At 39.0% G+C, this 13,730-nt stretch overlaps 1 protein-coding gene across 6 annotated transcripts in view; it reads left to right on the top strand.

Annotated features, from left to right (window-relative positions):
* Positions 1–2,135: 2,135 nt before the first annotated feature.
* The window catches only part of SLC35F5 (solute carrier family 35 member F5), a 38,802-nt gene continuing 27,207 nt past the window's right edge, over positions 2,136–13,730 (top strand). Inside the window, exons 1-7 of one of the 6 annotated variants that reach the window (XM_049097335.1) lie at positions 2,136–2,334; positions 3,169–3,259; positions 3,629–3,770; positions 7,387–7,530; positions 10,272–10,334; positions 12,454–12,535; positions 13,312–13,502. In XM_049097335.1, coding sequence (XP_048953292.1) covers positions 2,328–2,334; positions 3,169–3,259; positions 3,629–3,770; positions 7,387–7,530; positions 10,272–10,334; positions 12,454–12,535; positions 13,312–13,502 — 720 coding nt within the window. In that variant the 5' untranslated portion in view covers positions 2,136–2,327. Of the gene's footprint in view, positions 2,450–2,848; positions 3,043–3,145; positions 3,260–3,628; positions 3,771–7,386; positions 7,531–10,271; positions 10,335–12,453; positions 12,536–13,311; positions 13,503–13,730 lie in introns of those variants that run through there. The other 5 variants (XM_025429986.3, XR_007403924.1, XR_007403923.1 and 2 more) reach the window with 5 other exon arrangements.

Consider the following 13,730-nt stretch of genomic DNA (forward strand, 5'->3'; position numbering starts at 1 on the left):
ACAGCAATATAGTGAAATTTCCTTCAGTGGATACTGGAAATTATATATATATATATATATATATATATATATATTTTAAGATTTTATTTATCCAGGAGAGACAGAGAGAGACACAGGCAGAGACAGAAGCAGGCTCCCTGTGGGAGAGCCTGATGTGGGACTCAATCCCAGGACCCTGGGATCACGATCTGAGCCCAAGACAGAGAAAATGTTAATGGAAGATTAACCTAGGTTGGAGATACTTGAAGACAGCTCGTTTAGAATTACCTTATCTTCATTATCACAAGAATATCACAGCATTTGTTCCTTAGCAGATGCTCTGGAAATAGGTGGTAATAATGGTAACTTGCATTTACCTGTATTTATAAAGTGCTATCATTTACATTATTTAATTAAGAAAAAGCAAACAGTATCCCTATATTTATAGATGGGAGAACTGAGGCAAAATTGAGAGTAAAATAATCCTTAAGATTACATAACAAGGGGATCCCTGGGTGGCTCAGCCAAGCGCCTGCCTTTGGCCCAGGGCGCCATCCTGGAGTCCCGGGGTCGAGTCCCGCGTCGGGCTCCCTGCATGGAGCCTGCTTCTCCCTCTGCCTGTGTCTCTACCTCTCTCTCTCTCTCTCATGAATAAATAAATAAATCTTTAAAAATAATTACATAACAAATTGTGGTCAAGTTAAGGTTTAGAACATGGTTTTCCTGCTCCGAGGAGGTATTTATACTGCTGTTATTTTTTTCAGTCTATGTATCCTATTATGATCTTGACATTCTAAACGATGTTAAAGAAAGAAAAGAATAAAAAAGGTGCTGGTAAAGGTATGCAACCAAATTTCCCCTAAGTAGTAATTTCAAGTATAATTTAGTTGAAACAAGTAGTTTCAAGGGGTAATTTCAAGGTTAAGATTTTTCTAATTCTGAATGATAGTTTTCTGAATGATTCTCTAGAAGCATGATCATTTATTAGAAACTGATTGTAGGGCAGCCCAGGTGGCTCAGCGGTTTAGCACCGCCTTCAGCCCAGGGCCTGATCCTGGGATCCGAGATCGAGTCCCACGTCGAGCTCCCTGCATGGGGCCTACTTCTCCCTCTGCCTGTGTCTCTGCCTCTCTCTCTCTCTCTCTCTCTCTCTCTCTGTGTCTCCCATGAATAAATAAATAAAAATCTTTTAAAAAGAAACTGGATCCATACAGAAAACGTCCATTGGTATGATTTCATTAGTCATTTGAATATGTATTTAACTTTAGTGAAACAAGATAGGATTTAAGAGAATTAAGAAACGCACTATATCGTCAGTATGAAAGTAAGGAAATTTAAATATTTTCTGTGTGTGTGCCATCCGAAAATGTTAAAAATGCCCTGGTGGTGGGTAACTTCGGCTAAATTACAGAACCTTTTAGTCTTGTATTTGTCTCCTGAATACAAATTAGGACTTAGGCCAGGCATTTTTTTTTTCTCATAGGATATTCAAAAGACGGTTAAAAGAAAAAAAAAAAAACCTATACAGCTCACTCTTTGTGTGGAGTTCTTACTATGTGCCATGAACTGCTCCAAGCCCTTCACACTTGGACCCTGCTGTAACCCTGGCACGTACAGGTGTGTACACACGTATGAGCGTGATGGACAGACAGACAGACAGACCCAGGAGGCGGGTGCTATCATTTCTGCCCGAGGAAGCTGAGGGCCGCGGAGGGAAGCAGCTTTTTCCCCCAGACACAGCGTCTAACTCCGGGGGCTGAGAGGTCCCAGAGAGTAAAAGTTCCCCGGAGCCACTTTGCTTTCCGGTCTCCTCCTCGAGAAAAACTTACGGAGAGCTTCGCGGCCAACTTCTGCAGAGCCGGAGCTGCCCGCCGGCTTCCGAGGGCGGGGCCGCGCGGCTCCCCGGCCCCCGCCCCGCCCCGCCCCCGCCCCGCGCGCAGCCCCAGCCACTCACTCGCGCTCCGCTCCTCTTCCAGCGCGCCCCGGCCGGGCTCCTCCGGTCTCCGCTCCTCCCCGCCCCCCGCAGCACACCGAGCCGCGCCGCCCAGTCGCCCTGGAGACGCGCCCACGCGCGGCCCGCCGTCGCGCCGCCGTGACGTCACCCCGCGCCGCCGCCGTCGGGCCTGGGGGCTGGGGGGCTGGGGGGTGCGGGGGCGGGGCCGCGGGCTGGCCGGCCGGCTGGGGGCGGGGCCGGGGTCCAGCTCCGGGCCTCCGCGGCCATCGCTGCCTGCGCGGCCCTTTCCCCTCGCCCGCTCCCCGCCCTGCCGGGCCGAGTGGGGCCGGGTGCGTCCGCAGCCTCGCCCCGAGGGACACCGAGGCTTCAGGGGCCGGGCCTCCGGCGCAGCGCCATGTCAGGTACCGCGACGGCTCTGTGAGGCCGAGGCCGCGGCCGTGGCGCTGGGCGGCGGCGGGGCCGGGCCGAGGCCGCTCATGGTGCCGCCACGACGCCATCGCGGGGCAGGAGGGCCAGGTAGGCGGGCGCGGGGAGGGCCCGGAATCCCCCGCAGCTGCGGCCGCAGCCGGGGTCTCCCCGGGCGTGAGGGGCAGGCTGACGGGGCGTGGGAGCCGCTCGGGCGCCGGCTGCGCGCTAACTGCCGCTCGGGCGGGGGAGACCCGGGGCGGCCGCCGCCGAGCAGCTGGTGCCTCGCTCGCGGGAGGCGCCTGGGATCTGAGGGAGCCGGACGCGGTGACAGGCCGCGGGGGGGGGGGGGGCGCCGGTGTCCCCGGCACGTGGGCGGCCGCCAGCGCCGCGACCCCAGGTAACCCGCCTCCCGCCCGAGGGATCGGCCCCGGAGACACGCCAGCGAGGCGGCCCGACTGCAGGCGCCGCGGCTGAGGGGGGCTCCCCGGCCGGGAGAGGCCGATAGGGCCGCGGTGCTGGGGAGGCGCGGCGGAGCGCTCTGCCGGCGGCCAGCCTCCCTCCAACGTCGCCGGTCCTTGAAGATTTTTGTTGTGTTTTGTTGTGTTTTGTTTTCGCACCATGAACTTTTCTGAGTATGACTTGAAATACACGGTGAATAACGAGGCTGGAGAAGGAGGGTCAGCCCTACGCAACCTCTTTTGGTATCTTTCTTTGATCTGTTCACTTTGAATTTCAAGAGTTTTTTTTTTTTTATTTTAAAATATGCGATGGACCTTATTTTGAGGGGTTGATGTTTTTCATCAGCATCATTTCGCGGCCCTTCGTAGGTGCGCTGGGTTCTTCACCCCCTTTGGGACGGCGATCTGCCAAGGTTTCAGGCGCTGCCCTTGAAGATCTCAGAGAGGCCTTTAAAGTAAGGTAAGCGCCGCTTTTAATTTATTGTGTGGCTTTTCAAGCACAAACGTCAAATCTTTTCTCGAAGAAATGTGTGGGAAATATCAGAAAGGGAGACAGAACATGAAGACTCCTAACTCTGGGAAACGAACCAGGGTGGTGGAAGGGGAGGAGGGCGGGGGGTGGGGGTGACTGGGTGACGGGCACTGAGGGGGCACTTGACGGGATGAGCACTGGGTGTTATTCTGTATGTTGGTAAATTGAACACCAATAAAAAATTAATTAAAAAAAAAAAACAAAAAAACCCGCAAATCTTTCTCGAGTAATTTTCTCGTTTTCTACGGTCATTTTTTTCAAAGACCTTCTCTAATGTCTGTGTTTTCTGAAAAACAGACTGCAAATGGTGTGTGTATTTATCATGAACCGGATGAACTCCCAGAGCAGTGGTTTCACTCAGCGCAGGCGGATGGCTCTTGGGATCGTCATTCTCCTACTTGTTGATGTGATATGGGTCGCATCCTCAGAACTCACTTCGGTAGGTAATTCTTGTCGAGGAACGATGTTGCGTTACAGTGACCTTGGTGTTAATCTATGGCATCGCGCTAGTCATTTCTTTTGCAGTATTTTTAATGTTGAATTGTTTATATTTTCTTTGATGAGTGAATTCATGTCAATTCATGTTGACACAAAAAATACTTTTTCTATTTTTGTACAAATACAAAATTATTTTTTGATTTGCGTTTTGTATTTATGACTTTTTGCAGTCCTTTAGGGAGAGTTGCTTTAAAAATGAGACTATATTGCCTATTTTCTTAATATTTAACTGTGCATTTGTTGTTTTCTTTGTTTTGTTTTCTTTGTTTATAAATATACTTTCTAGAGGAACAAGTGTCTAGGATACAAAGCCATTTGCCACCATTTAGTGGAAAGTAAGAATGCTTTTGAACAGATGCATGAAAGTGATCAGAGCTTTCGTGTACAACTCACTGTTGTGCATGTGCATCGATGCATGCACATTTATTATACATCTGCTGATTCAAACATTGTGAGATATGTGGTATATGGTGATTGCATTCAGTTAGATTTTATTTTACCTTTATCAGTATCCTCTTGATAGTAATGTGTTATTTTGAGTGCACAAAATAGTTTTTCTTTCTAATTATATATGTAGTTACTTTATTCTGTTTGGCTAACAATCTATATAAAAAGATGGGCAATTTTATTTTCAGAAATTACTGCTTTTCAACTTACATGTTGTAGTCTTAAGGCCAATATACAGAAGGAAACTAGCATTTATAAAATGAACTTAAATGTCAAAAGGAGCAGTTTGCTACTGCTGGTCATCTCACATCATAGTTAAGTAAATAGTTGACACTGACGTTCTAGCCAATGAATAAATAAATTTTTAGCTGTTTTGGAAGTAGGCTCTGGAATACAACAGCCCGTTTATTATTTTTCACTCTTCTGTAACTTTTTTTTTTTGGATGAACATTCTGTAGTTCACAAAGAAATCTCTTTAATGTTGACAGGGAAATAAGCTTGTCTGTGAAACTTTATTTTTGTTTTAAATAAATGGTTTGGTTTTTATTTATCAGTTTATAAAACTTAGGATAGAAGAGGTCCTGATCAAATTATAATTTAGCAATCCATATTTGTTAGAGGATAATTTTGTTATCTAGAGCATATGTAATATGTCTAATTCTTCAGCCAAATATGAGCATTAAACTTTTAAGATATAGTGTATATTTCAACAAGAAAATCAGTCTTTATAGAAATTTTCTGACATATACAAAGTAGAAACGTTGGTATTATGGATCTTCATATGCCTAACAACTATTAAATTTCCAATATTCTCTTATCAACCCCTCCCCAGACATGTTTTCCTGGAGTATTAATTTTTTTATTTTTTAAAAGATTTTATTTATTTAGAGGATCCCTTGGTGGCCCAGCAGTTGGGCGTTTGCCTTTCGCTCAGGGCGTGAACCCAGGGTCCCGGGATCAAGTCTGGCATCGGGCTCCCTGCATGGAGCCTGCTTCTCCCTCTGCCTGTCTCTCTCTCTCTCTCACATGAATAGACAGAGAGACAGAGGCAAATGCCCAACTGCTGAGCCACCCAGGCATCCCTTCCTGGAGTATTTTAAACCATATTCTAGCCACTTGTCATTTCACCTGTAAATTCTTTCATACTCCTCTCAATCTGAAAAGGTCCTAATTTTTAAAAATCTAATCATGCCATTAACATATCTAATAAAAGTAATTATAATTTCTTAAAATTATCTGATACCTGGTCCATCTTCAAATTGCTTTTAAGTTACTTTCATTCCTTAATTGTATTCTGCCAAGCCCTGCCTTTTTTTTTTTTTTTTTTTTTAATCATGCTATTGAGTTGTTGGAAAAACTGAATCATTTTTCCTGTGGGATATATCATGCTGTCTTTGTCCACTCGGGGTGCCACAAGAAGACTGTGATTAGCCTGGGTGGCTCAGACAACAAACATTTATTTCTCACAGCTCTGGGGGAGAGATTTAGTATCTTTTGAGGACCCTATTCCTAGTTCTTAGGTAGCAGTCTTCTCACTGTGTCCTCAAAAGGCTGAAAGGTCAGGAAAGCTCTCTGTGATATCTTTATAAAGCACTAATTCCTTTCATGAGGGTTCTACACTTGACCTAATCACCTCCCAAAGGCGCCATCTCCTAATGCCATCACATTGGGAGTTAGAATTTTAAGATACTAATTTTGGGAGGACACACATGTTCACTCCATAACACATCCACTTCAAATATGGCTGGTTGTTTCCTTGGAGTGTCATTTAACTTGCTCCTCCTTTTCCCTTATTTCTTGTAAAATGGTAGTTAGCTGTAAAGTCCTGATTTGATTCAGGTTCAGTTTTAGGAAGAAAATACCTTGGTGGTACTGGGTACTTCATGTGACAACATATGAGGCACATAATGGCTGCAAGTCTTACTTTGGGTGATGCCAACTTTTGCACTATAAAATTTTTCATGAACTTTTAGGTAGTAGTCAAATATCTATATGATTATTGCCCAGATGGAGTATTTCATTAGGAATTGTGAAATGATGACTTTTTTTAAGAGTCATTCCTTGTGCATTTATTAATTGAATTCTTTAAGGAGAGGTTTTCACCACTACTGTTTAGTTATCCTGAAACATGGTTTTTGTAGGAAGGGTTGCATAAATCTTGATTCTTTGTTCGTTTTAGAGTAATGCTACTTAGCAACTTCCAGTAGTAACCATAGAGTATCATCATACATCCATGGATTTTTGTGTATTCGATGTGTTTCAGTCGATTGTAGTTACTCCTTTTTAATGCTTAAACTGTACTATCTTTGACCAGTGGGAGGCTCTTCAGATTGGCTCTACTGTCCTCTCAGTATGACCCTATTAATCTTTAATATCCTATTTGCTTTCTGGTGCAAGATGGCCCAGGCTGCATGTTTTGATTTGATCATTTAAGATTCTATGGTTCCTTTTATTACCAGATGATAGAGATCACCATCTGGATTCTATAGGTGCCCATTCCCCTTGGATTGTCATTTTTTCTGGGCCTTTCAATGTATATAGGATTAAATTTTATATAACTTACTAAGAACATAAAATTTCATGCAGTTTTATTCATACACCATTCTGCTTTACTGCCTTTCTTTATCCTGTTCCTCTGAACTATTATTCAGCCCTATACATACAGCTCCAGAATACCTTTACTTAGAAGACTTCCATAGTCCTTAAAATGATCTTTCTCCTTTGGTAATCCTATGGAACCTATATAACCCTGTTGTGTTACATAACATATTATACTGTGTACTTTTCATTCACGCACACACACACACACACACACGAAAAGAAAAACTGTCTTATTTTTCCTTAGCTCATAGCACAAATATTCTTGCACAGTAGGTTTTTAATGAATGTTAAACAAAACCTCTTTTGTAAGTTGTGTGCTGGTTTGCTTGGGAATATTATCCTTTGTATACAAGCAAATACAATGTTTAGAAATAAGTGTAAAATATTTTTGTAATCCCTTTTGATCTCCCTTCCACATGAACTTTTAGAGTTAAAAATAATGTGATAGCCTTATTTTGTTGGAGATAATTAAAGTCATTTCATAGTTTATATAAATTTTTCCTCTACAGTATGTTTTTACTCAGTACAACAAGCCATTCTTCAGCACCTTTGCAAAAACATCTATGTTTGTTCTATACCTTTTGGGCTTTATTATTTGGAAGCCATGGAGACAACAGTGTACAAGAGGATTTCGAGGAAAGCATGCTGCTTTTGTAAGTTTTGGACTTTAAATTTTTGTTGTTGAGGGAATTCATTTTTTCAAAGTTTAAAGTTATTACTTTCTTGAAGGATAGTCAGATTTTAAATTATTTAGTTAAGTGAGTGAGGATAGCATGATACAAGAAAGCTTTTGTCCAAAGTTTTAAATTTATTCTTCTAACCAACTTGGTATCAAAATATCTTATGAGAAATCAGAGGTACATAATCACTTTCTCTCCCTTACCTCATACTATCCTGTGAGTTGTTAAAAATATTGAACTAGCCCAAATCATTAATGTGGAGATGAAGATGAAAGTGAAGAATATCTGGAGTCTTTGGTCATTTGCGTACTTGATGAGTATCATTAATAGTTGTAAAGTTGCTTGTTAGAAATAAAGTAAATAAAGGTTTAATTTATTAAAATGAAAATAGCTTATTTCAGGCCATCTTTCAGATGTTTGGCTAACCAAATTATATTCTTTCCATGATGTAACGTAACATGCTGATTCATAGTGTTGAAAGAAATGGCAATTTATATAGTGATAGTATCTTCTACAAGTAGAAACTAAATTTTTGAGAATGAAGAATATAAAACTGCCTCTAACTTTTTCCACTTTCTTATTTATTTATTTTTAAAGATTTTATTTATGTATTCATGAGAGACCAACAGAGAGGCAGAGACATAGGCAGAGGGAGAAGTCGGCTCCTTGCAGGGAGCCCGATGTAGGACTCAATCCCCGGACCCGGGATCACGCTCTCAGCTGAAGGCACACGCTCAACCACTGAGCCACGCAGACGTCCCATCCTTTTCTCTTCTTTGAAAATTGTGATAGAATATACATAACATCAGATTTACCATTTCATCCTTTTTTTCCTTCACCTCCTTTTTTTATTGTAGTAAAGTATATATGACAAAATTTAGAATTTTTACCATTTTTAAATGTATAGTGGCATATAGTGAACATTTTAAATGTTCAGTGGCATTAACTACATTCACTTTGGTATGCAGCCATCACCACTGTCCATCTCTAGCACTTTTTCATTATCCCAAACAGAAACTCTGTACCCATTAAATAATAACTAATTCTCATTCCCCATTCCTCCCAAATACTTTCTTTCTCTGTTAATTTTTTCTTTTATGTATACATTTTTTTGTACATCAAACTAGTATTATTTCTCATCTTTTCTAATGAACACTTTCTATTTTTTACTTTGTAAAAATAATACATTATAGAAATCCGTATATATTATAGTATTACATTTAGGGGCATATGTATATAATATGTGCATATTATTGACCATTTAGAAAATACAGAGGAACAGAAAGAAGAAAATAGTAAATTCCATCTTTCAAGGAATAACCCCAGAGTATTTTGACATGTATCCTGCCATTCTTTTCCGTGTGTGTGTTTTTATTTTATTTTTTACAAAAGTGAAACTATACTATTATTTTCTGTTTTACAATTGGCTTTCTGTTCTTAGTGGTAGGTGATGAACAACTTTCTGTGTAATTTAGTATTCCTAGAACATTTTTTAATGCTAAGTTTTTTTAAATTGTAGTAGTGATGCATGTTCATTGTTGAACACAAATTATGGTAACATGAGAAATAAGACTGGTCTGTCCGTATATATATATAGATTTGATACTTTCTATAGCTATGTGTTTATGTGCATATATTTAAAATTGTAGTGGAAGTAAGTTTAGTCTATATCATTGTCTAACCTGATTTTACTTTTCACTTAATATATCATGAATACTTCTCTAGGCTAATACATAAACATTTGTTACTGTCTTTTTTCTAATTAATTTTCTGATTTATTTCCCTGATATATTGTTTTCACCTTTTCTTTTGATAAAAGTAAATAGAAATATCTTTATACATACCTATAGTTATTTACTTGGGATAAATCTCCAAACCATAATTGTTGGGTAAAACAATAGTGCCATTTTTCAGGTTTTTGCCTCCTCCTGTTAAATTATCGTCTAAAGTTCACATCTGTGTTAGCAGCGCTTAAGATAGAATCCTTACTACAACCCCCACGTTTACCACTTTGATAGGTGAACAATAATATTTTGTTTAATCTACATGCTTTTGGTATTTCTTTATATATTTGTTGCACAATAGAATTCTTTTTAGAGTTGTCTATAGTTTGTTAGGTTTTGTATATTGACTTTTACTGACTTACAGGAATTTTTTTTAGAGCCTGGATTTTGGTATTTGAATCTTGTTCTGTCATTTGCTGATTGAGTGACCTTGAACAAGTTATTTAACCTCTTCACACTTTAAGCAAGGATAATGATAGGGTAACTGGGTGAATAAAAACGTGCTTGTACAGCACTAGCCTAGGGTTCTCCAAGTATAATCCAGTCCATTGATCCATTTAGGGGGCTCTTGATGTCATCACTCTTATCACAATACACTAAGATGTTATTTGTCTTTTTCACTAACCCACATCCTTTTCCTTTTCATCTGAAATGTTATAATAGTATTTTGAAAAGGTCGTAAGTTTTATATTTAGACAGACTTGGGTTTTATCCCTGGCTCTGTTACTTAGATGAAATCTCAGCCTGTTTCTTTATCAGTAAATAGAGATGATAATACCTGCCTTGCATGGTTGAACACTCGGCATTAGCTGCTATTACGATCCTATAGGTCTATTCTGGATTTTTGGTTCTATTCCTTTGAGCTGTGACTGACAGCAGCCTTGCTTTGTAACATGAATTTAATTGAATTTTATGTCCTATTATCTGTAGTTTGCAGATGCTGAAGGTTACTTTGCTGCTTGCACAACAGATACGACTATGAATAGTTCTTTGGTAAGTGCTTTTTTTCTCATCAGGAGTGGAACGGGTAGAGTTGAGCCATGACAGGAAGGACTGAAATAGCTTTATAACACCACTATATTAGGATGTAGATAAATCCTAATATTGAGTGCCCTCTGTAAGAATTGTAATTTGGTACTTTCTTTCCTGGGACCTAGAAGTAAGCAGTTCAACCTTCTGGGGAGAGAGGGGAAGAGGACATTGGTTAAGGAGTGAAAATCCTAAGGTGTAGTCCTTTATTGTTTGTTTCTCACCAATTTAATCACTTTGTTTCATTATTATTATCACTTAGAAGCAAATATACTTGCTTGACACTAAGAATATAAAAGCAGATTGTTCATTCCACAGGTTTTTTCCACAAATTTTTAAGAGCACTTTTTAAAAATTTATTTATTTATTTATTTTAGAGAAAGAGAGTATGAGCAGGAGGAGCAGAGGGAGAGGGAAGGAGAATTCCTGCTGAGCAGAGAGCCCGATGCAGGACTCCATCTTATGTGCGACATGACCTGAGCCTAAACCAAGAGTCAGATGCTCAACTGACTGCACCATTCAGGCATCCCTAAGAGCTCTTAATATGTGTTAAGCACTTGTTCTAGGCTCTGGAAATATATAGCTTATGTTCTAATATGTGAGAGATGTGTGGGGCAGAAGAGACAGATAATAAGTGAGCAAGTAAAGTAATTAACATATTCACTTATTTTCAGCATTTATAATCTAGTTGGAGAGAAAGTATGTAGAAATCTGTTTTGTTTGTTTGTTTGTTTGTTGTTTGTTTTTTGAAGACCAAAACTAAAGCACCTCTTTAAAATGTATTGTTCCAAATGTGGCATTCTGAGAAAAATTTTAAAGTTACTCAAAAGTCTAACACCAGTTTATAAAGCATTAGCTTGGTGGCCTTATTGCCAATACAGTTTTTGGCTTGTTGGTATGTATGGCTTTTAGAACTATAGTTGGATGTGAGGTAGGTTACCAGATGCTGTGAAGGGTTTATGAAGCTTAGGGAGGATGTCATTCTGTTTCTCTGGGATCTTAAGAAAGCAAAATTCATATCAGTTGCTTCTGTCAGTATAGAAGGCAGAGTTGAGGTGACAGGCTATTCTTCTAATACTCTTCTGCTAACTTGCTATTACCAGTAAGATGGATATGTCAAATTGTTCTAGGCCAAATGCTTTAATGAGAAGTTCAGTGTAATGAAGAGACTGTGTCTGTTTTCAGATCCTATTGCCTCTTCATTTACTGAATAGTTTTCATTGGCAGAGTTCTATGCCAAAAGCTAAAAGAAAATTAAATAAAAAACACTTTTTGTTAATTTAAGAAACAGCCTAGTTGGAGAATTGTGCCTTAAATATAGATTATTTAAAGAACATTTATAAAAACAGTAGAGGAATTCAGAACCACTTAAAAACGAAAACCTTGAGAGCTTGGTTAGATAAACCTGGCAATTCTGTTGTCTACTACTTGATTATATTTCTGTTCCTAGGGGAGTTTTTTAAAATACCATTTTATGAGCTTATCATGAGGACTAAAGAGAAAGACATATTTAACTGCCCCGGAGTTGGTAACTGGTACATTGTAAGAACTGATAAGTGGTGGCCCTTTTTTTTTTTACCTATTAATCCTGTAATGGTTTTCAGGAATCTTAATCTTTAGTTGAATCTAAAGTAGTAAGAAGAAACAATTTGACAAATACATACACATATTATCTTGATAGTCTCTTCATTGTCTGCCTTCACCTTTAAATTACACCATCATCAAGGGCAGAGACTTTGTCTTCTTTCAGTCTTATATCCCTTAGGATCTAGAACAGTTTCTGACATAGTAGAAGCTCAGCATGTATTTGTTAAAAGAATAAATGAAAAAAAAAATAAATGAAAAGGAATTGGAGATAATCTGTTCGCTTGAAAGAGGTCTGGTTTTATGACATTTAAATGTTTAATATATAATGTACCAATGCTGTTTGATACATTTTGGAAAAGTTCTGTGTAAACATGGTGGTGGACAGCTGTGTTTTGAGTGGTGTCTGCCATCAAAATGGCATCAATTTAAATTTTAGCCAGTATATCAGCTATTATACTTGCTGTTTATATTTGTTTGTGTTTTTGTTACATTCTAGAGTGAACCTCTGTATGTTCCTGTGAAATTTCATGATATTCCAAGTGAAAAACCTGAGAACACAAACATTGATGCTGAAAAAAGTAAGCAAAACTTAGAATTTTATAACTTAGAATTTAAGCCATCCTCAAACTTAGTGATTTTATGGGTTGACTGGGATAACCTGGCATTTTTTTCTTTTCTGTGTGGTATTGGCTTGGCTTGTCTTCCAGAAGTTTGACCAGAAGTTTTTATTAATTAAACCAGAAATAATTTCCAACTATCAGAAATCCCTATGGTTTCATCATAAAAATAAAATATTAACAATATTTTCTTCAACCGTGCCATTTGAGGCTCCTAATAGTTTTGTTGGTTCTGTGAATGGAGTAAAGAATGTCAGCTTCAGTGTAAGCACAGTATTTATCCATAATATTCTCTTGCAAAGAATGGACCTCTAGGGGAATGTTAAGCATTCTTGACCAGGAACATAATTCTCGTAAATTGAGTAGGAAGAAAAATCCACATAAAATTTTTACCATAAATGCTAAAACAATAATCATAGTATAATCCTGAGCTAGGCAGTTGTGTATGTACACAATTGCCAAACCCTTCTTTGAATATTGGTCTCATTTTAAAACCTTTAAAACATTTTTATGGATGAAAATGTTTTTTCTGTTAACTCTTTGAGCAGAGCTGCCCCAGGTAATAATAAAACTCTGGTTTAAAAAAAAAAAAAAAAAACCTCTGGTTTTTCTTTGCTGTCCAAGTCTGATCATATATGAATTAAAGAATATGCATTTATCAGTAAATTAAAACTTGTGACTTTTATTGGATGTGAGGGGAGACGTTAATGATTTTGTATTGTACTTTTCCTTTTAAGCTCCCAAAAAGTCTCGTGTAAGGTTCAGTAATATCATGGAGATTCGGCAGCTTCCATCAAGCCATGCATTGGAAGCTAAGTTGTCTCGCATGTCATATCCTACTGTGAAAGAACAAGAATCCTTACTCAAAACTGTGGGGAAACTTACTACAACTCAAGTAGCAAAAATTAGCTTTTTTTTTTGCTTTGTGGTAGGTCTTCTCTTTCTTATATGTTTAGAACTTGAATTTTAAGATGGTATATACATACCAGCAGTATGCTATTGAAGCATAGCACTTTTAGGTTGCTTAATCGTAACTTTAAAACTCAGCTATCTGGCCATAAGAATAATTAATAGTTATTTTACACTGATATATACAAAGGCTAGAAAATATCGAGATAAGAGTTTACCGTATGCATTGATTTTGTCAAATAAGTGG

This window comes from Canis lupus, chromosome 19 (assembly GCF_003254725.2).
Source record: "Canis lupus dingo isolate Sandy chromosome 19, ASM325472v2, whole genome shotgun sequence".
Lineage (NCBI taxonomy): Eukaryota > Metazoa > Chordata > Mammalia > Carnivora > Canidae > Canis > Canis lupus.